This window comes from Ostrea edulis, chromosome 3, assembly GCF_947568905.1.
Source record: "Ostrea edulis chromosome 3, xbOstEdul1.1, whole genome shotgun sequence".
Classification (NCBI taxonomy): domain Eukaryota; kingdom Metazoa; phylum Mollusca; class Bivalvia; order Ostreida; family Ostreidae; genus Ostrea; species Ostrea edulis.
The window spans coordinates 62085980-62109816 of NC_079166.1; the positions used below are offsets into that span (position 1 = coordinate 62085980).

At 36.9% G+C, this 23837-nt stretch overlaps 1 protein-coding gene across 2 annotated transcripts; it reads right to left on the minus strand.

The window, feature by feature from the left end:
- Positions 1-6391: 6391 nt before the first annotated feature.
- Positions 6392-17132, minus strand: LOC125675714 (monocarboxylate transporter 12-like). Of its 2 annotated transcripts, XM_056158445.1 has the most exons (6): positions 16856-17132; positions 16632-16697; positions 14633-14966; positions 10821-11091; positions 10349-10730; positions 6392-8305 (listed from the first exon to the last, which is right to left on the minus strand). In XM_056158445.1, exons 1-6 carry the CDS (start codon positions 16881-16883, stop codon positions 7617-7619), a joined length of 1770 nt encoding a protein of 589 aa, XP_056014420.1. In that variant the 5' UTR covers positions 16884-17132; the 3' UTR covers positions 6392-7616. The 2 variants fall into 2 exon arrangements, with proteins under 2 accessions (XP_056014420.1, XP_048769452.2); XM_048913495.2 differs by having other exon boundaries at positions 16130-17132.
- Positions 17133-23837: the final 6705 nt, after the last annotated feature.

Below are 23837 nucleotides of genomic sequence, written 5' to 3' on the forward strand. Positions count from 1 at the left end.
CTGGTCCAGAAAAGTTCAAATTTACACGGAAGCTTCCTGACATTGTGCAGATTCAATTTCGTTAAATTCATGGCCCTTTAGGGTAGAGTTGGGCCACAATAAGGAATCAAAGTTTTACATGAAAATATATAGGAAAAAGTCTTTATAAATCTTCTTCTCAAGAACCACTAGTTCAGACAAGTTCAAATTTACATAGCAGCTTTCTGACATATTGCAGATTTATGTTTGTAAAAATCATGGCCCACGGGGTAGGTTGGGGTCTTAATAGGGGATCAAAATTTTACATGCAAATATATAGGGGGAATTTTTAGATATGGGCCAAGTTGACTCATGGGTCCCTTATTTTCATATTGCATTACAAATTTCACATCGGACGGAGCATTCATGTCCTATGAATATATTTCTAGTTTCCAGATTCCCTGCGCGGTGTAGATTGGTACCAATAACTAACGGTTTTGGTTGATATACAGCAGTGTTCAACTCCGATTTACAGTGACCTACATTGAACTGACCAGCAGCCATTGCTATCATCGTCGTCATCATTGTTATTCTAACAATTTCAACGAATTGTTTTCAAAATGTAGATGCATTTGATAACCAATGACAAAAAACGCGAAAAATTGTCATTTGTTCGCGAAGTTTAGATTATGTACTACAGTAAAACACAATTATAGTGAACCTCCAGGGCTAACGAAAAACAATTCGTTATAACCAAACTTTATTATACAGGAAAACACGGTTATAGCGAACTTCCGGGGATAGCGAAAAACAATTCATTATACAGTGAAACGCGGTTATAGCGAACGTTCAGGACCAGCCAAAAACAATTCGTTATATCCAAAATTCATTATCTAGTAAAACATGGTTATAGCGAACCTCCAGGGCTAGCGGAAAAATCTGAAAAATTAAAACATGGGCTCCGGAAGGCGAATTTTCTTCGATTTTCTGGTAGTTTGAGACCTTACGTCACAATGTAACCTGATAAACATGAGCACGTCACGTGAAAAGAGAACGCGAGAGTCTGTTTGGGGGCTTCACTTTATGTTTATTTCGTTACCCTTATTGGGTCAGCAAAAAGGACAGTTGCAGGATATAGCTATTTTAATTGTAATTAAGCAAAGGCTACTTGGTTTTAAAATCTATTGTGTTATCAACTGCATATGGTATACAGATACGTTGTTAACACTCATCTCTTGTGTGCTACAGTTAAAAGACTAATTCTTGTACTCGGGCTCTCCGAACGTCTGAAACTCCAATGAAAGGATACCGAAGTTTGGCAACTGTAAAAATAATGGAATTCTGCAGCATTCGAATTGCATATTACCCATCTAGATTGTTACCATTGTATTATTATTACCTTTTGATGTTTTTATTCTGCAGCATTCGAACTGAAATTCTTATACTTAAAAAAGAGAATCTCTAGTTAGACACTTTTTATGCATTTTGGATTTAATTATACTGGGAACTAGGATTTTGGAATTACTATTTTTGTGTGTGTAGATTCTGATTGGATTTATTGTCCATCTACCGTAAGTTAGTATTTTACTATTGTTACAATTTTTTATCAATTATTAATTGTAAATAATTGTTTAATTGCCTTTTGTTAGTAATTTCTGCTGCGCTATAATAGGGGTTTGTTCTGACCCATAACAACGTGTGTACAAGACCTGCTTTAGTAATGTAGTCCAGGTCATCCCTACGTTTATGTATATGCCCAAAGTCCTGACGCTTTATGGTCTCGTTTAATATGACGCCCAGCTGCCTCCGTAAATAATCTCTCGTCGGATATTTACGGAGACAGCCGTACGTCTGGCTGAACGAGACTAGACGCTTTTAAAACATTTTTCCTGAGTCGCAAGCCAAGGGTGTTTTTTTTTTCAGTGGGGAGCCGAGTGGACCGAACATCTTTTGCTTGCGAAGATGCTCAAAACGAGGCTTATCGAGATTCTAATAAAAACGCTGAACGGCAAGTTCAAAATGGTAATGCCGGTGCCCAATGAAACTACTTAGAAGAAGCGAATATTAGAAATAAATGTGACGCCTGAAATCTTCTTACTTAATATATCAATAAAACTTCACAAAATGAAACGTTATAGCTGGTACACATGCGTGAATCTTGTTTTAAAGATACAATAATCATTTAATAACTTTTAAAGTGATGACTTAAAGGACACAACGCATGTTTCTAAACTTTTTCATTTTTTCAGCAAAATTAACTCTTTTTATGCCTAAAACTACTTTAAATGTGTTTTAAATGAAATATTTTGCGAAGTTTTCGAGTTTGAAAGCGATGAAATTCAAATCTTGCGATATGCATATTTTCTTTCGCTAGTTTACGCGCCATTTTGTGTGACGTCATATGCGCCCTCGGGTTTGAAAACATCTATTAGCCATTTCATAAACAGATTAGATTTGATCGACAAAAAACCAATTGTCACGTTAACGGCTTGTAAATAATAATGCATTAAGATGTTTTGTGCCGTGCTCGGGTGTACTAGTTGTCGGTAGAAAGGATTTAGACTGAGTATTTTTCAATTTTTCGAAGGAAGGTACGAGAAAAAAGACGTGGATAATTTTGTTGTTGGAGCAAGAACTTTACCTTTAAAAAACACACCCAGTCACCTTTTCAAACATCGCTTGGACAGAGACCCTGATAAACTGCGAGAAAATGGATATATCGAAGCTATAAGCACTGGTAGGCCTATAGCATACATTCTGTTTTGCTCTTCAAATTCAATACACACTCGGATCAACTGACCTTCACCTTGTAACAACATATATCGACGATACAATGTAACTTCTACCAACTGGTAGATTTACAACAACAAAAAATAAAGATACAAAATAATTGAACTTTTAATTATACAAATAATAGAATATTGTATTTCCTAACTTTAAATTGAATTATAAAATTATTTCTTTGTTGAACTCGTAGCATCTTGAGTGCGTCCATAGGCTATAACGCCGTGCTCCCACTTCGTACTTCCTAAAGACGTGCAGATCACAATTCAAAAATAGTAATAAGATTGCTTTGTCAAAATAAAATAATGTGATTACCACTTTAAATTTGAATATTTTTATTGATTTGTGTGTGTGTTGTCTTTTTCTTTCTTTCCGAAATGCACGCGTGACAATAGCTTGGCATAGGGCCTAGTTGTCAACAATTTAACGTATCATAATTTGTCTAATCCAAAAATAAATAATGATTGCACAGTTTATTTTAGAAAAACAGTGCCAATTACAGATGTATGAAGGAACAACACCCCCAAACAGTTTGTAGACAGCGACCCATATACACATTATTTACTCACAATTTTGCCGATTTCATACACGCTTTACTCGCTATATTTGGGCATTTACATCGTTATATGTGTGCACTGGTGGCGAACACATATAAAACTCGGACAATTTATCAACATCGATTTAAATGTTGCCCATGGTAAATTAATTAGGCCCCTAAAAGTTGAGTTTTTAATAATATCTCGCAGTACTTTCACAATCCGAAGGGCGCATGTGACGTCACTGTACCACGTGACTACCTACCTAATTAACTTGACTTTTTGAAATCGGGACTTAGATTTAAGTCTGTATTGTGGTTAAATATCGCAAAATTTCGGCGAACGAACTATTAGAATTAATTACTATAAGCATAAAGAAGATAAAATGCATGTAATATTGTATACTTTGAAAACATGAGATGTGTCCTTTAACAACGATGCTGATTGGATGAAAAATTCGTTTGATTTCTTAGTCCAAAAATTTTCGTTCGGAGTTCATCTGCACTAAGCACCCGGGACTACTTTTCTCTGGAATGCGTCTTCCCCATTCTAATTCTAGCGCTATTCATAGAACGAGAATTTCCCCACAAGCATTATATAAACGAAATGCATTCGTTTGATTTTTGTTTTTCATTGCTATCAAAAATAGACACAACCAAAGACATGAATAAAATACAAATAAATTTAAAAACAATAAACATCGACTTAGTGATGACGTGACAGAATAGTCAACTTGATGACGTAGACCACTGACTGGTAGAGTAGACAGATTACACGAGTTCCCGGTATGTATCGTCTGCTTTACGAGTTCGATAGCATGACGGAGCAAGCGGCGACTTATTAATGAATTGAACTGCGTTATATGGGGCTCAGTCAACGAGTGTGTTTTAGATGAAGAGGTTTGAGCTTTTTACTTGATATTGAAATGGAGCCGAGTTGCATTCCACCGTTCCAACGACACAACCAGTGTTCAACGTCTCCTCCAACACAATGCAGCATAAATCCAATCAACACTTGTTCTCTTCCTTTACATCTAATTCAGCTTTTAACCATTGCACCTTTAATTTGGCATATAATCCATTTCATTCTGCAAAGTAACTGTACCTGACCTGAACGCACAGCCATGCCGTTTTGTTGTTTTCATTGTTACAGACGTAATATGTATTCCTACGCGCCCTTTTCAAAAACGTTAATCCAAGCTTTTTGATGGAAGAAACTATTAGTTTTTCTATTTTAAAAACATAATTAAATGATAAGATATAAAACTTATAATTCTTTGTTTGATGCATGTATCAAACGAAAAATTGGACGGAAAACTTTTTCATCAAATGCGTAGCGCATTGAATTTGATGAAGTTTTCCGTCCAAGTTTTCGTTTGGTACATGCATCAAACAAAGAATTATAAGTTTTAAATCGAATGTGTTTTAAATAGGGGCGAATTTATTGATCAAAAACCAGTTTGAGTTTAGGTTCATGGTTTGAAATAGTTTCCATTAAGTTCGAAACCGGTTTGATGGTTTGTCCCTAAATGTAAGTTTCGGTTAAATAAACCTATCAAATGAACTACATGTAACACAGCACTGTACTGTATTGTACTATTTTGATTTATTCTTACAATCAGAAGAAGATATTTCTTCAACTTATCTTCATTTACGTGAGAGTGTCAATATGTCCATGCTCAGTTCTTCCAATACTCATTAAGAAGGCGACAAAGGAAGACAGTAATTACCCTTGTATGGAGTACATGTATATGATTTCCGAGAAAGATTTAGAATGAACAGACACCGTTGAGTCCCTAGACCTTTACTAAGCTAGCTCCATATTTGATACATGGTGATCAAGATGGTTGTATGAAAACCGCAGTTGAATTATGTCAAATATGTTTCTACACAGCTACTGCTACAAACAAATTGCAAATACATTACTAACATTAGAGGTGTGTGAAGCGACAGTGTTCAATCTTGTGAAACGCATTTCGTCTGTTATATGTTCTGAATTAATTTTTTCACAGCAATGATGATCAGTAAATTCATGCAATCAAATAGCTGGAGAAAAGTGTCGCCCAAACTTCTACGGTCGCCATGTTGAACGGACTTAAAACTGCCGAAACCACACCTGGAGGTGGTTTCAAGTTTTCCAGAAACTAGTTTCAGTTTAAGATCGATAAATGAAAACAACTACAATCCAACTATGTTTGGTTTGACACTGGTTCAAAGCCGGTTTTGAAAATAAATGGAAAGTTTGAAAACGATTTGAAACCTAAACTGGTTTCTCTGCAATAAAAACGCCCAAAGTAAATTGTGATTAGAAAAGGAAATTACTTTACTTCAGTGGATAGAGAACTTCCCTGAAAATATACACTGTTTTTTGTTGAAAATATATAATACTTGTTTAAGACGGCCCTTGTTTAATACATAATGTTTTCACTCATCTCTGATAAAGTGTCATTGTTTATATTTCATACAGGAACGTGCACATATATATAGGGCACTAACCCAGGCACATTTTCTTTCAATATGAATACCATCCTTATAGTTTTAGTTTGGCGCGCCATCTAATGGTGAAAAGTCCAGACGTTTATAGCGAATACATAAAGATTATTAATGTTCTGTTTTAGTTCAAGGTTTTAAGTAGTCTTTATCCACTGCACATTGGAGAGTTCGACTTGGTTACTCTTTCTTTAATTCATTATAAATCTATGCTTCACTAAAAAAACAAAATATTGGGTCCAAATCATTAAAAGTGGGAATTTACTATTGTCAAATTGAAAAGACCTAGGAGCGCAGTGAGACGGAAATGGTTTTCACAGAAGATGGAGTATGCTTCATATACTTTTTCTGTGCTTAGAGAGTAATCTGCCCTTGGAATTAACTGTAATTTTGTTTTTCTAACAATTTCTTTATAATGCTATATAACTTTAGTAAATGAACCCCTTCCCTCAAATTCCACACTTTTGTAGGTTATAAGAGACATTTGGCAGACTTATTAGTTATGTATTTTAGAAAAGAATACATATTATACATGTAGTATGATCATGTACATGTATAGTCAAAGTAATTGTAAAATATAAAGATTACCCCCTCCCCCGGAAAAAGATTGCTAGTATTACCACATTGTCGGAAAATCCCATCATTGGGGAACGAAGACTTTATTCTCTATCCTCTATTTGAACTAAAACCATACAGTCTTGAGATTCTTTGAAAATATTTACATAAACAATGAATGAACATAAATACACAAAGAAATTTACATGTACATGTATATACCAAGACAATAAATTTATACAAAGTATGTTCAATACGATAAAACGTATATATATATATATATACATCCAAAGCAAACACAAATTATGTGGAATGAGTTTGAAAAATAAAACGAGGTATTCCTGATCAGACTGGATACCATATATTAATAATTTGTATATGTACAAAAATAAAAGTTAGAACTTGTACACCTTTGACCTATACAAGTTTAAATATTGTACAATATGTTGTACTATTACAGAATCGCAACATGTACAAGAGATAATTAAACATAAAATGAAACTGGTATTTCTATAAGGAAATTCAACTCTTACATGTTTCATCGTAAAGGGAACCCTCCAGTTCCTTTTAATGAAGAGCCGCCGCTGTGCAATGTATATAAACAGATTCGTGTTGCTAATTAATGATATTGTTATGCTAATCAAAAATAATAATTAAAAAAAAGAAGAACCAAGTCTGTCTGTATTTCTTGTCAATCAACTTTTCAAGACCTGCCTTTTCTTCTTGATTACACTTGTATTTGTTAGACATTTCCCGATATTAACCAACTCTCTCAAAAACATCAACCACAGCCAATGGAAAGTCGAAAAATCACTTGGTTTCATTCTATGATGATTGGCCAACATGACGAAGCGACCACTATAAACAACATACTCGCTGTGATTTGTAGTATTAATATATATGTATATGTACATCTTGTACCATAGCGTAACCAGGGCTTGTAATCTGAAATATATGGCGTGCTATCAGGACCGCTCGCTCCCTCGTTTTCAGGGGAGACTAATTTCCCGTTCTCGTTCTGTCTCCTTTAATTCTGCCCCCTCACATGTAGAAAAATCACAAGGCCGCACAAGGGAACGTGAATGCGAAAGTGAAAATACGACGCTTAGATCACCCCTTCGGTATTGTATTTTTACACTTTGGCAGGCTGGCCCTCTCGAAGCCCTAACCTCGAGGGAAATAGTGACCCTAACAAATCTCCATAGTTACCGCTTGTTTGAAATGTAGCAAAATTTGCTTTGAAAAATAGCAAAAATCATGTGATGTCAAAAGGCGATATATATACAGAAAAGAGTTACACTTGGGCTTCGCACAAATTAATATAGAGGTCGCTGTCATACGAAACTGTGGCAGTGGATTCCTTTTCCTGACTAGGTGGATCGAACAACTCGATTTTGACATTATCTATGTTTTTCTTTAGTTTCCTTTCAGACTTTGAGTAACTGCTGTCAGAGCTGGATTTTCCCGCGTTGCTTGACTGCACACTATCTGAGGGGAAGTCTGCGATATTGGACTTCCTGGGATCTACAGGTTCTTTATCTTGCACGTTGTTGTCATTGTTTTTAGAAGAAACAGAACTATGCGACACCTCATTGAAATCAAGTCTCAGTCCCTCTTTCTCTTCTGTGATTTTTGACAGAACGATTTGTTTAGGTTTTTCCTTTTCCTTTTGATGAATAAAACACTGCATTTGAAACTTCCCACCATCTTTGTTCGTGTGTTTTAGTCTTGCCGGTGACACTATAAACTGTACGTTGTTAAGCGGTTTGGTGACCATGGCATCGGTCAAATCGAGGTCCAGGAGAGCAGCTGCTTCTGTACTGTTTTTGCTGCACGTGTTCTTGGCTAGTTGCCGGACCTCTGAATTCGATTTGTGTTTCTCAAATGCCGGCATTAGGAAAAACAGTAGTCCCGCTAGCACCATCGCAACACCGGCAAAAATAAACCCAGCATGTTCATTTTCGTGAGTACGATTGAGATACACTGCAAGATAAATTGTATTATGTGTGACATTAGCTTGAGCTGGAGGTACAAATTAATCTAATTTATAGCAATTTATCAGTAAGTCCCATCCAACGTCCTTCTTTATTGATAATCAATTGTTGGATGCTACGTGTTGCATCACAGTGTTAATTCATTGTTTTATGCAAGCATTCCTCAAAAGAAGGCGAGGAAGTATCTATAGGGTTTCCAAAGAATCAATGAAACACACATAAAGCTATAATGAATAATAATTAATTACTCCAGACAATGGCGATAGTGTGTTGATATAGAAGCAAAAACTTGGTATCTTATTATGCATTTTATAGAACAGAGTGTAAATGAGCGACATAATTCGTCTCGCATTAAAGGTCAGTCACGCGTCACCAGATAACAAAGACTGGGGTCTACCGAATGAAAAAAGAAATTCGACAGAACTCGATCCGGTAGTTATTCGTTGAAGCACTTAAATCGGATAATAATCGGGCGATTACCGGACAACCAAATGTAACGGACTTCACCGATTGAGTAAAGGACAAGTTCCGGGTGAAATGAAAGTACAACGCATAAGAGACGGTAAACAACGGATCGTGCGGTCGGTGTCCAGAGTATCACATATTTACCTGTGCCATGTTCGACAGTTGTCCGGCCGTGACTCGGGTATAACAGATTTACCTGTGTCATGCTCGGCAGTTGTCCGACCGTGACTCGGTTATAACGGATTTACCTGTGTCATGCTCGGCAGTTGTCCGACCGACTCGGTTATAACGGATTTACCTGTGTGATGCTCGGCAGTTGTCCGGCCGTGACTCGGATATAACGGATTTACCTGTGTCATGCTCGGCAGTTGTCCGGCCGTGACTCGGTCATAACGGATTTACCTGTGTGATGCTCGGCAGTTGTCCGGCCGTGACTCGGATATAACGGATTTACCTGTGTCATGCTCGGCAGTTGTCCGGACGTGACTCGGCTATAACAGATTTACCTGTGTCATGCTCGGCAGTTGTCCGGCCGTGACTCGGTCATAACGGATTTACCTGTGTCATGCTCGGCAGTTGTCCGGCCGTGACTCGGCTATAACGGATTTACCTGTGTGATGCTCGGCAGTTGTCCGGCCGTGACTCGATCATAACGGATTTACCTGTGTCATGCTCGGTAGTTGTTCGGCCGTGACTCGGATATAACGGATTTACCTGCGTGATGCTCGGCAGTTGTCCGGCCGTGACTCGGCTATAACGGATTTACCTGTGTGATGCTCGGCAGTTGTCCGACCGAGTCGGTTATAACGGATTTACCTGTGTCATGCTCGGCAGTTGTCCGGCCGTGACTCGGGTATAACGGATTTACCTGTGTCATGCTCGGCAGTTGTCCGGCCGTGACTCGGTTATAATGGATTTACCTGTGTCATGCTCGGCAGTTGTCCGACCGACTCGGTTATAACGGATTTACCTGTGTGATGCTCGGCAGTTGTCCGGCCGTGACTCGGCTATAACAGATTTACGTGTCATGCTCGGCAGTTGTCCGGCTGTGACTCGATTATAACGGATTTACCTGTGTGATGTTCGGCAGTTGTCCGGCCGTGACTCGGGTATAACGGGTTTACCTGTGCCATGCTCGGTAGTTGTCCGGCCGTGACTCGGTTATAACGGATTTACCTGTGTCATGCTCGGCAGTTGTCCGGCCGTGACTCGGGTGTAACGGATTTACCTGTGTGATGCTCGGCAGTTGTCCAGCCGTGACTCCGGTATGACGGACATCAAATGAAACAAACGGCAGTTATCAACAAAATGCTTGTCAAGGCACAACTACCGCGCAATAAACGGGCACATTAGTCCGATAGTATCCGTTCCAAGTTTTAAACATGCTGAAGACTTTCCGCTGACTATAATAGACTACGCTGGACTAGGAACGTACTCGTCAAATGAGAAAAGAGAAGAAACACTTGAGACCGAATTGAATTTTTTTGTCTGTTGGACGCCTATTACTGTGAAGTGTAAATGAGACTTGAAGAATAAACAATGTGTCATAAAATAATTATAATCTTACATGATATGGGTGATCCGATGAGAATCGGTAAAAATTGAGCAGCACAAACATATCCCCATGCCCTTTCCATGATTTTAAACTTCACCAGTTCATAGGTGTACATTTTCAGGGTGTAAAAATATCCCCCGCAGAAAATACCGAACCCCCAGGCATACAGGGCGAAGGACTCGTAATCTTTTTCCAGTAACAACAGAAGGGTCAGTACCCCACAAGCCAGGCAGTTGGCCTGACAGAGGCAACGCCGGCAGATGGAACATCCTTTGCTGTCTTTGATTATGATATAACCTTGAGCAAGTACACCGAGACTGAAACCGAGGCCCAGGTACAGAATAATGAGGAGCAGGTCTACTTCCGACATCTTGCGATCGTTTCCGATTTTAACCTGAAGTAGAAGAGAAAGGTTCTTAGGTATTCATGTCTTTAGTTTCTGCAATCAGATGAAACAAAGACAAAGAAATGATAAGGATTTTACCAAGATTATGAATGGCACAAATATTCCAAAGGCAGAAATGCTGGAAATTATCATAAGGGCTTGCAATCCACGCATGTGCAGAGCACTGAAATCAAAATACGGCGGTTCAACTTCCTCCTGGTCTCTTCTCGTTTTTTTCTGACTTTTGATGTGCATGATCATCTTCCGGCGAGGATGATACATAGACGCGGGGCGATATAAGGCGCCCGCCACAATGGTCAGAACAAAGACACCAACCAAACATTGCATCGTCTTCATCCACGTCATGTTCCTGCATATATATAATCATTAGTTAGTGAGGTTATCATGTTCCTGTGTGTATATATATATATATATATAAATAAATATATATATATATATATATATATATATATATATATATATATAAAACCAGATAAGAAAACATGCAAAAACAGGATTCTTTAGCTATTTCTCTCGAGGCCCTTCCGGTTACTGTTTGAGAAATTACCAAATCATTTTATTCAAATGCTTTCTTCATTTTCCAAAAATGGACAATGGCCATGATATAAGTTTTCTGAATGAATCTTAACTGTGCATTTTCATGAATACGTATAATGTTATTAAAGTTTCGTATAATGAAGAGGCTCAAAATGTCGTAATAATTTCTTCTTCCACTCTCATGCTTATTTAAAATATCAATTAGTCCTATATTCTGACCTTAAACATCGCATTGGAGTTGATGAGTCTTTGCCTTAATTAGCGGTCAAGCTCTTCAAAACAATTGTTATTTGCGATTGCGATGCAAAAAAAAAAAAAAAAAAAAAAAAAAAAAAAAAGAAAAGAAAAGAAAAAGAAACGAAAATTGGACCCCAAAACGAAACAATCTTTGTTCTTCAATATGTTAACAGGCCGATCAATCGATATATGTGCAGTTCTATTGCCCCTTTAACAATAACTTATTAGATCTATCAAACATTGCATAAACTCCTGCGACTGATGTTTCAGATAAAAATGCGTAATCAATGAGTGCTTACGCGGCCCTCCGTATTAATAATAACGGTTATAACACAATAACGCTCTATCGTGACATCGGATGCCGCTCTGGTTAAGTTTAGATATCGATTAATTGCCATGAAAATACAGCCGTGTGTCTGCCGACCTCAAAATAAACTGCATATCCACTTAATATTGAGAAACAGCTCTGTGTATGTGTGTTGAAGAGACAGTTTAGGAACGCGATATTAATGGGCTTGTTCTCTCTTTTCTCTCTTTTTTTTATTTAAAAAAAGATAGGTTTTATTGATTTGGCTTCAGACTGGGAAGATCTGTGACCTGGTTGAGGAATATGACACACAGTCACACGACTTCTAACAGCTGACGTATCACAAAACACTGTCTATAGTTAGCAAAATTACAATGACAGACCGTTTTATACGGAGTCAGGGGTAAGGCAATATCTCTAGTTATTGAACACCTCCAGTACTCCGTAGAGCTATGGTTTCGATAATTCTCTACAGACACGCACACAAACATGCTCTATTAATTATGGAGATAGACACATATTTTCACTACTGGACAGCCTCAGGATACTACGTGTGTACAATTGATTGAGTTCGGAAGGTTTTTGATTCTATTTTCAGTAAGGCGACATACAAGTGCACGTACAAATTTTCAAAATATTTCTAAAAATTTTGGGTACCCGTTTTCTTCTTCAATCAAATATCATTAATATGTACAGAGTGTTATATAGGTCGAGTTTTTCTTTTCTGAACATGCGCACTTTACCGCGCGTAAGAGTACGAGCACTGCCACAATCACGGTATTCTCATTAATGAAAGGTGAAGATAACGAACAGTAATATCTCGTAACTCTCCCCGAAATTGAAAATTCTGAAATTTCTGGGGAAGGGCTACAAAAATGTATACCTAGCCACTTTAGAGGAAATAAAACGTTTTCCAGTTAATAAACGGAAAAAACTCGATTAGGTGAAATTTCAAATCATATTCAACAGAACAGCCTATAATATACAGCTGATATATACTAAAACAACGGAAATATTTCAACATATTTTCCATTCGTCTATATTTTCAGTCGTATTCAAATGAATTATACAGATATTATGATCATATGTTGAGTATACATCATTCATATGTGCAACACATATTTATGTTTTCAAATCATTGAATTTTTTAGTGTATACATATGTAACGCGGGGATCCGGGTTAGAAGATGTCCTCAGTAACCCTTGCTTTTCCTAAGAGGCGACTAAATGGGGCGGTCCTTCGGATTAGACAGCAAAAATCGAGACCCCGTGCCACAGCATGTATGGCACGATAAAGATCCATCCCTGCTCAGAGGCCGTAAGCGCCGAGTACAGGCCTAAATTTTGCAACCCTTCATCGGCAATGGTGACATATCCATATGAGTGAAATATTCTCGAGTGGGACGTTAAACAATATACAATCAATCATATGTAACGCAAACTGTCATGGCTGAAGATAGGTACGAAATTTTATTATTATTGCATAACTTTAGCGAAATTTGAGATTAATCAAATTTAAGACTGATATCTGCTCCGAGTGACTTATCAGACTTAGTTGTCTGGTTGACTTCCAGAACGTCAGTGCGCATGTCTGATTACCAAAGTTCAATATTCTCTATAAGCGTGGATTGGTGCACGGCGGACAAGACATGCGCAGTGACCCCTTCCGTTTTGACCCAAAACTGTTTGATCATGAACGACTTCGGTTCATACCTGAGTTAGTAGGGTAAATATTCAAATGTTCTTTCTTACTCCCATACTTAATACTTCAACCAATCACATCGATCGTTTCATTCGTTTGCAAACTGTCACATGTGCAGTATCCTTACCAGACCGACATGTTGCTGTAACACTAGATACCTAACCTTCGAGAAAGGCAAGGTTACTTGGGTAGAATTAAAATGTCACAATACGTCATATACATGTAAGAGTTGAAACTCTCCGTTGGATTGCAACTCGGGTAACCGAGTTCGTACTCGGGTATGAACCGAAGTCGTCCACTCTGGTGCGACTCCAGTGATCGAACTAGGTCACTATCGGTGAAGGGCAGTACATATGGCGGTATTATTCAAGTTGACATCGCCCAAAATATTATAAAAATATGGATTGTTCATTCCAATTTCGGAACGCCTAAGTCTTATACATCAACAAAATTATCCTGAAATTAAGTAAATTGCAATTATTATTTTTTTTTTTTTTTTTAGCGAATTTGGATAATATAGTGCAGCGGTTGCTTAAATAGTTGCATAGCAACAAAAGACCTTTATGAATGGTAGCATACCCCTCCCGAAATGTCAGAACACTAAAAATCATGGAGGGCTATATCACTGTAGTTGAGAACTTAATTTCCTACTGTACAAAATCAAAATAAGGAAAAACGGAACCTATAGCCTAGTTTTAAACGTCCGTCTGTGTGTCTTGCACTTGCTCATTTCAGCTTGTGGGTTTCATCCTGATCTCGTGGAAGAAATTGACAATCAGACAGCTGTGATGAGATCAATAGACACCTGAGCGTCCTGATAAAACAGTCTAGAATGTGAAATCCGTTTTTGTTCAGCTTATGGCTATCGCGTATTCCATGACTGCGCTCTTTTAAACAATTAATTGTATCTACCAGATCGACGTAGCTGGCTTGGGTATTAATACCGTAATCAGGACCAGTACGGAAAAGTACGTTGTTTTTGTGTTTGTGCACGCACTATTTCACGTAAACCAAGGTTATATGTCACGTGATCAGTTGCACTTAGGTCAGGGTCATCACAGTACGAGTGAAATAAACCAAACAACAAAACAGATTAACAAACCAAACCTATTGAGCCCGTAGATCACGAGAGCCATGACAGCAGTCCCGGCCCCGGTGCCGCTGGTCACTATCATCTCCGCCAGCTCCCGTCTCTGGAGAAAAAACCGCCCCACGATGACGCTGGCGGTACTGAGGCATATGCCCGTCCCCACGGACAGAATCCCGCAGTAGATGATAAAAATCTGGTCGACTTTTCGGGAGAAGGACAGCAGAAGAACCCCCAGGGAACAAATGACACCCCCGATCACTGCGCATGATCTTGGGCTCTTCCTTTGGCAAATAGTTACCACCACGGGGTTCAGAAGTAGCGAGATTCCCAGGCCAATGGTCCCTAACCACACTGAAAAAGGAAGAAGACATATTTTGGAAAAATAATAAAATGTCTAATTTAAGTGAAGAATTAAGAATCATTTAAAGGGCATCAATATTTTATAAACACTTGGGTTTTTTTTTCAAAGTTTCTTTAATTTTTCATACATACAAAAAGATGCACATTATATTCCTTACACCAACTGAAATTCGTTTTTAAATGATAAATATGAACACTTGCTCGATCGCTGGGCAAAGTTAGCCACTTGCTTTGTAAACAATTCTTAATAAAATATCCTCTCAAAGATATGATCTATAATGAGTCTGTTTGTATTGACGCTGAGTGATCCTTTCATACCGATACATGTGTGTACGATTTTCTACTGGTGCTCTGTATAACGTATATCGTTATCTAATTCCAGAGAGAGAGAGAGAGAGAGAGAGAGAGAGTAAAAGCGAGAGAGAGAGAGAGAGAAAGAGAGAGAGAGTTCAAACTCTTGCTGTTAATCAATACTCTTGCTAAATTTGCTAATAGTATTATTGAATATGAGAAATGAAGTCTTTCATTAATTATGAATTGTATAGATTTTTGGGGGAGAAATTTTCACACATTGATAATTTCTAGGTCAATTGTTTTGTAATTACACTATCAATAGTATAGTGTATTCCTTGAGGAAGTCAGATCTCAAATTGTTCCGGGCGTTGAAATATGCCACACTGGTGTGCTGCATCGCAGTGATGTATAGATGAGTCTGCTGCAGAGAAATGAACACTTTTTCGCAATACGTACAACGCGACATTAAGACTTTTGCATACCTCGTGCGAATGTCCATTTCAATTACCGTTGCCCTTTCGTTGACCTAGGCGCACTTTAGGCGAATATTTGCGGTATGAACGATAAGAAGAATTTACTGTAATTAAACCGTATCATGTTCCACTACTATAATTTGAAATATAGTACAAAAATGACGTCATCAACATGGCTTCTAAAGTGTTATAATAGGCTTTCATCGACACATTATCCTGAATAAGCCCCGTTTCCTATCGCTTTAAACAATCGCTTACTTCATATTGTATTCATTATTGTTTCCATAGAAGTACACTAGTTTCAGTATTTTGTTTATTTAAGTAGATACATGGAACAAAGAAATGATATTTTAATATGTACTTTATATACACGTCTAGGAATCTTACCTGTGGATATATCAGTTATCTTGATCGAATTATCTTCATGAATGCTCAGATAGAGGATAGCAAAACCATGGTGCATACCATTACATAGAATATACACCAATGTCGCGGCCACCGTTACCACCCAGCCCCAGCCACCGTCAGGAAAATGTTCCCCGAAGTCAATGCGCGTTCTCGGTTTTTGATCCGCCACACATGATATGTCTTTGTCTTTTTTTATATCCGAGTTATTTTTGGAGAACGTCATATCGTTTTCATTATTGTCACAGTCTTCAGAATTGACCTGTGATGAGTCCGGGTTTGTTTGGATGGAATGGATTTGGTTTCGGCTGCTACATGAACCGTTGTCTATGTTTTGGTCGACAACAGCCCGATAATAATCGGTCGATGGCATCTCACACAGCTTTGTTTACGATGCGTAAATTGCACATCCTTCTCGCGTCGTTCTATCTTTAAAGCGTTCATGAATATCCATTATTTACAAGAATATCACACTAAGACTTACGTTTTGTTGTTATAGTCAAGGACACCGAATAGAGCCAGACACATTTATTAATCCTAACAACTTGATCTAAAAAGAGAAATTGACATCCTTTCCATTTTGTGTTTACTGCTAATCAATTCACGATCAATAACTGGTAAAATGCATGCGCAATCTTAAAACAGAGCACTTTTGAACAAAGAAGATTCATCAGCGACACAAAACATTAAATTTTCAGTTCACAGTACCGTGCGTTTCCATGGATCGATGACGCATGCAGACCCAGATTCTCGCGAGCTCCTGACGTCATAGTGTCGCCAGAACGAGCGAGACAGCCGGCCATAATCACTCATCTAATTGTTTTCTCCTTGCATCTGTACTGGTGATATTGAAATAAAAGTGTGTCGTTTCTGCTGTGGCGGACTACGCAGCACTGGTTAACTGTGCCCAATGGAGAAATGCTTCAAGTGAATATATAGCGCTGTCTCTTAAGCGATAAAGTGCGTGCGGTACCGCTTGGCTGTTTCCCTAGTGACAATAGACCCGTCTATCTATTTCTATTGACATTTTGTTCGGAGTGCAATATGCACGTGTAAAAATCATTTCTTCAAATAAAACAAATTATCTAAATACGAATTTTAAAAATATCCCATCGCTTCTACGTCTGCAACTGTTAAATTAGATGCATGTTACATAAATGTAAATATTATGTAATATAATGTAATGCGTTTTATATATACCTCGATACTGCAGTGTGTTTAGAAAAAAAATCTCGTCTTTGAGGTAATATACATGGAATGACGTCTTTGATATATTTGGTAATTGTTAAACCAAAAAGGAGGTTAGAAAACTGTAAGTCTACGAAGATCACATTCAAACATAAATAGATAAAATATTACAATTTTGTTGTAGTCAGTTGTAAACTGGTACTCGTAAACCAAACGCACTCTATTTTTTATCATTTGTTTTCATTAAAGATACTTTGTGTCCAATTGCTTGATTAGAGAACCTTTCAGAAAATTATTGTGTAGAAATTGTTTAGTAGATAAAACTTTGGGTAAGAAAATAATTGTAGTAGTCGCCCCTTTTCTTCCATAGTTTAGGTTTGGAACTTCGCACAATGAACACAGAGGCTTCACTCTTCAGATTTTGTGCTGATTTTTTTTTTTTCATTTGTAGGAGAACATATCTGCCTGACATAGAAATAAGTGAACGGGAACCACAAACACTCCCTGTTTTCTACAAGACTGATACAGCGCAGAAATAGTATCTAATTGTGAAATTCCTCTCCAAAAGAAAAAAAAAAGGAGATCAATGAAAGGTTTTTATTTTTAGCCATAACTCAGTAAGAAAAGTCAACATCATGTCTTAGATTTAAAATAGTATACAAGTGGGTTGCAAGCATTTCCTGTGTGAGCTCCAGAACTGAGAAGTGTATTGTTAACTTTACTGATGTAATTAATTGTTTGAACTTAATCCTCAGACTTGTGAAGTTGGGGAGAACGTCTGGTGTGACATACAACACAGTGATGGTTCTGGTCGTACGTGAATGGTGTACTGTGTTGTATTATTACACACAAAATAATGGCAATCTAATATAGGAGTTTCATTTTTCAACTTTTGACACAGAAATGTGAATATGATATTTAGAATAAAGGTAGAGAGAACTGGAAGGTGAACAATGAACAGAATTTTTGTCTTAGAAATAACTCACAAATGAAGGACAATATCATATCCGGATTTTCAATTTGTAGGTCAATACAACACTCATATCCCAATTACAAGATAACTCGAGGCGAGTTATATACAATGGTTATTGTGACTGTAGTGTTAATGTGACTGTAGTGTTAATGTGACTGTAGTGTTAATGTGACTGTAGAGTTAATGTGAATGTAGTGTTAATGTGACTGTAGAGTTAACGTGACTGTAGAGTTAATGTGACTGTAGAGTTAATGTGACTGTAGTGTTAATGTGAGTGTAGTGTTAATGTGAATGTAGTGTTAATGTGACTGTAGAGTTAATGTGACTGTAGAGTTAATGTGACTGTAGAGTTAATGTGACTGTAGAGTTAATGTGATTGTAGGGTTAATGTGACTGTAGAGTTAATGTGACTGTAGAGTTAATGTGACTGTAGTGTTAATGTGACTGTAGAGTTAATTTGACTGTAGTGTTAATGTGACTGTAGTGTTAATGTGACTGTATAATTAATGTGACTGTACAGTTAATGTGACTGTAGTGTTAATGTGAGTGTAGTGCTAATGTGACTAGTGTTAATGTGACTGTACAGTTAATGTGACTGTACAGTTAATGTGATTGTAGTGTTAACGTGACTGTATAATTAATGTGACTGTACAGTTAATGTGACTGTAGTGTTAACGTGACTGTATAATTAATGTGACTGTAGTGTTAATATGACTGTAGTGTTTATGTGACTGTAGAGTTAATGTGACTGTAGAGTTAATATGTCTGTAGTGTTAATGTGACTGTAGTGTTAATGTGACTGTAGAGTTAATGTGACTGTAGTGTTAATGTGAGTGTAGTGTTAATGTGAGTGTAGTGTTAATGTGACTATAGTGTAATGTGACTGTAGGGTTAATGTGACTTTAGAGTTAATGTGACTGTAGAGTTAATGTGACTGTAGAGTTAATGTGACTGTAGTGTTAATGTGACTGTAGTGTTAATGTGACTGTAGAGTTAATGTGACTATAGTGTAATGTGACTGTAGGGTTAATGTGACTGTAGAGTTAATGTGACTGTAGAGTTAATGTGACTGTAGAGTTAATTTGACTGTAGTGTTAATGTGACTGTAGTGTTAATGTGACTGTAGTGTTAATGTGACTGTATAATTAATGTGACTGTACAGTTAATGTGACTGTAGTGTTAATGTGAGTGTAGTGCTAATGTGACTAGTGTTAATGTGACTGTACAGTTAATGTGACTGTAGTGTTAACGTGACTGTATAATTAATGTGACTGTAGTGTTAATATGACTGTAGTGTTTATGTGACTGTAGAGTTAATGTGACTGTAGGGTTAATGTGACTGTAGTGTTAATGTGACTGTACAGTTAATGTGACTGTAGAGTTAATGTGACTGTAGTGTTAATGTGACTGTAAAGTTAATATGATTGTAGAGTTAATGTGACTATAGAGTAAATGTGACTGTAGTGTTAATGTGAGTGTAGTGTTAATGTGACTGTAGAACTAACGTGACTGTAGTGTTAATGTGACTGTAGTGTTAATGTTACTGTAGTGTTAACGTGACTGTAGTGTTAATATGACTATAGAGTTAATGTGACTGTAGTGTTAATGTGACTGTAGAGTTAATGTGACTGTAGTGTTAATGTGACTGTAAATTTAATATGATTGTAGTGTTAATGTGACTGTAGAGTTGATATGACTGTAGTATTAATGTGCGTGTAGTGTTAAATGTGACTGTACAGTTAATATGACTGTAGAGTTAATGTGACTATAGAGTTAATGTGACTGTAGTGTTAATGTGCCTGTAGTGTTAACGTGACTGTAGTGTAATGTGACTGTAGAGTTAAGATGATTGTAGAGTTAATGTGACTGTAGTGTTAATGTGAGTGTAGTGTTAATGTGACTGTAGAGTTAATGTAACTGTAGTGTTAATGTGACTGTAGTGTTAATGTGACTGTAGAGTTAATGTGACTGTATAATTAATGTGACTGTAGTATAAATATGACAGTAGAGTTAATAAGACTGTAGTATTAATATGATTGTAGAGTTAATGTGACTGTAGTGTTAATGTGACTGTAGTGTTAATGTGAGTGTAGTGTTAATGTGACTGTAGTGTTAATGTGACTGTAGTGTTAAGATGACTGTAGTGTAATGTGACTGTAGTGTTAATGTGACTGTAATGTTAATAAGACTGTAGAGTTAATATGACTGTAGAGTTAATGTGACTGTAGAGTTAATGTGACTGTAGTGTTAATGTGACTGTAGTGTTAATGTGACTGTAGTGTTAATGTGACTGTAGTGTTAATGTTACTGTAGTGTTAACGTGACTGTAGTGTTAATATGACTATAGAGTTAATGTAACTGTAGTGTTAATGTGACTGTAGAGTTAATGTGACTGTAGTGTTAATGTGACTGTAAAGTTAATATGATGGTAGTGTTAATGTGACTGTAGTGTTAATGTGACTGTAGTGTTAATGTTACTGTAGTGTTAACGTGACTGTAGTGTTAATATGACTATAGAGTTAATGTGACTATAGTGTTAATGTGACTGTAGAGTTAATGTGACTGTAGTGTTAATGTGACTGTAAATTTAATATGATTGTAGTGTTAATGTGACTGTAGAGTTGATATGACTGTAGTATTAATGTGCGTGTAGTGTTAAATGTGACTGTACAGTTAATATGACTGTAGAGTTAATGTGACTATAGAGTTAATGTGACTGTAGTGTTAATGTGCCTGTAGTGTTAACGTGACTGTAGTGTAATGTGACTGTAGAGTTAAGATGATTGTAGAGTTAATGTGACTGTAGTGTTAATGTAAGTGTAGTGTTAATGTGACTGTAGAGTTAATGTAACTGTAGTGTTAATGTGACTGTAGAGTTAATGTGACTGTATAATTAATGTGACTGTAGTATAAATATGACAGTAGAGTTAATAAGACTGTAGTATTAATATGATTGTAGAGTTAATGTGACTGTAGTGTTAATGTGACTGTAGTGTTAAGATGACTGTAGTGTAATGTGACTGTAGTGTTAATGTGACTGTAATGTTAATAAGACTGTAGAGTTAATGTGACTGTAGAGTTAATGTGACTGTAGTGTTAATGTGACTGTAGTGTTAATGCGACTGTAGTGTTAATGTGACTGTAGTGTTAATGTGACTGTAGTGTTAATGTGACTGTAGTGTTAATGTGACTGTAGTGTTAATGTGACTGTAGTGTTAATGTGACTGTAGAGTTAATGTGACTGTAGGGTTAATGTGACTGTAGTGTAATGTGACTGTAGAGTTAATGTGACTGTAGAGTTAATGTGACTGTAGTGTTAATGTGACTGTAGTGTTAATGCGACTGTAGTGTTAATGTGACTGTAGTGTTAATGTTACTGTAGTGTTAATGTGACTGTAGTGTTAATATGACTGTAGTGTTAATGTGACTGTAGTGTTAATGTGACTGTAGAGTTAATGTGACTGTAGGGTTAATGTGACTGTAGTGTAATGTGACTGTAGTGTAATGTGACTGTAGAGTTAATGTGACTGTAGAGTTAATGTGACTGTTGTGTTAATATGACTGTAGTGTTAATGTGACTGTAGAGTTAATGTGACTGTAGTGTTAATGTTACTGTAGTGTTAATGTGACTGTAGTGTTAATGTGACTGTAGTGTTAATGTGACTGTAGTGTTAATGTGACTGTAGAGTTAATGTGACTGTAGGGTTAATGTGACTGTAGTGTAATGTGACTGTAGTGTAATGTGACTGTAGAGTTAATGTGACTGTAGAGTTAATGTGACTGTTGTGTTAATATGACTGTAGTGTTAATGTGACTGTAGAGTTAATGTGACTGTAGTGTTAATGTGACTGTAAAGTTAATATGATGGTAGTGTTAATGTGACTGTAGAGTTGATATGACTGTAGTATTAATGTGCGTGTAGGGTTAAATGTGACTGTACAGTTAATATGACTGTAGAGTTAATGTGACTATAGAGTTAATGTGACTGTAGTGTTAATGTGCCTGTAGTGTTAACGTGACTGTAGAGTTAAGATGATTGTAGAGTTAATGTGACTGTAGTGTTAATGTGAGTGTAGTGTTAATGTGACTATAGAGTTAACGTGACTGTAGTGTTATGTGACTGTAGAGTTAATGTGACTGTAGAGTTAATGTAACTGTAGTGTTAATGTGACTGTAATGTTGATGTGAGTGTAGGGTTAATGTGACTGTAGTGTTAATGTGACTGTAGTGTTAATGTGATTATAGTGTTAATGTGACTGTAGTGTTAATGTGACTGTGGGGTTAATGTGACTGTAGTGTTAATGTGACTGTGGGGTTAATGTGACTGTAGTGTTGATGTGACTGTAGTGTTAATGTGACTGTAGTGTTAATGTGACTGTAGTGTTAATGTGACTGTAGTGTTAATGTGACTGTAGTGTTAATGTGACTGTACAGTTAATGTGAGTGTAGGGTTAATGTGACTGTAGTGTTAATGTGACTGTAGTGTTAATGTGACTGTAGAGTTAATGTGACTGTAGTGTTAATGTGATTGTAAAATTAATGTGACTGTAGTGCTAATGTGACTGTAGTGTTAATGTGACTGTAGTGTTAATGTAACTGTAGTGTTAATGTGACTGTAGTGTTAATGTGACTGTAGTGTTAATGTGACTGTAGTGTTAATGTGACTGTAGTGTTAATGTGACTGTAGAGTTAACGTGACTGTAGAGTTAATGTGACTGTAGTGTTAATGTGACTGTAGAGTTAATGTGACTGTAGAGTTAATGTGACTGTAGTGTTAATGTGACTGCAGTGTTAATGTGACTGTAGTGTTAATGTGAGTGTAGTGTTAATGTGACTGTAGTGTTAATGTGACTGTAGAGTTAATGTGACTGTAGAGTTAATGTGACTGTAGTGTTGATGTGACTGTAGTGTTAATGTGACTGTAGTGTTAATGTGAGTGTAGTGTTAATATGACTGTAGAGTTAATGTGACTGTAGAGTTAATGTGACTGTAGTGTTAATGTGACTGCAGTGTTAATATGACTGTAGAGTTAATGTGACTGTAGAGTTAATGTGACTGTAGAGTTAATGTGACTTTAGTGTTAATGTGACTGTAGAGTTAATCTGGCTGTTGTGTTAATATGACTGTAGAGTTAATGTGACTGTAGTGTTAATGTAACTGTAGTGTTAATGTGACTGTAGAGTTAATGTGACTGTAGTGTTAATGTGACTACAGTGTTAATATGACTGTAGAGTTAATGTGACTGTAGAGTTAATGTGACTGTAGGGTTAATGTGACTGTAGTGTAATGTGACTGTAGTGTAATGTGACTGTAGAGTTAATGTGACTGTAGAGTTAATGTGACTGTTGTGTTAATATGACTGTAGTGTTAATGTGACTGTAGTGTTTATGTGACTGTAGTGTTAATGTGACTGTAGAGTTAATGTGACTGTAGAGTTAATGTGACTGTAGTGTTAATGTGACTGTAGTGTTAATGTGACTGTAGTGTTAATGTGACTGTAGTGTTAATGTGACTATAGAGTTAATGTGA

Coding starts and splice junctions, on each gene's coding strand:
- LOC125675714 (XM_048913495.2), bottom strand. CDS start 16,520: ATGCCATCGACCGATTATTATCGGGCTGTTGTCGACCAAAACATAGAC. Junction 10,731..10,820: donor TTGTGCCATTCATAATCTTG/GTAAAATCCTTA, acceptor CTTCTACTTCAG/GTTAAAATCGGAAACGATCG. Junction 8,306..10,348: donor CATCGGATCACCCATATCAT/GTAAGATTATAA, acceptor TTTATCTTGCAG/TGTATCTCAATCGTACTCAC.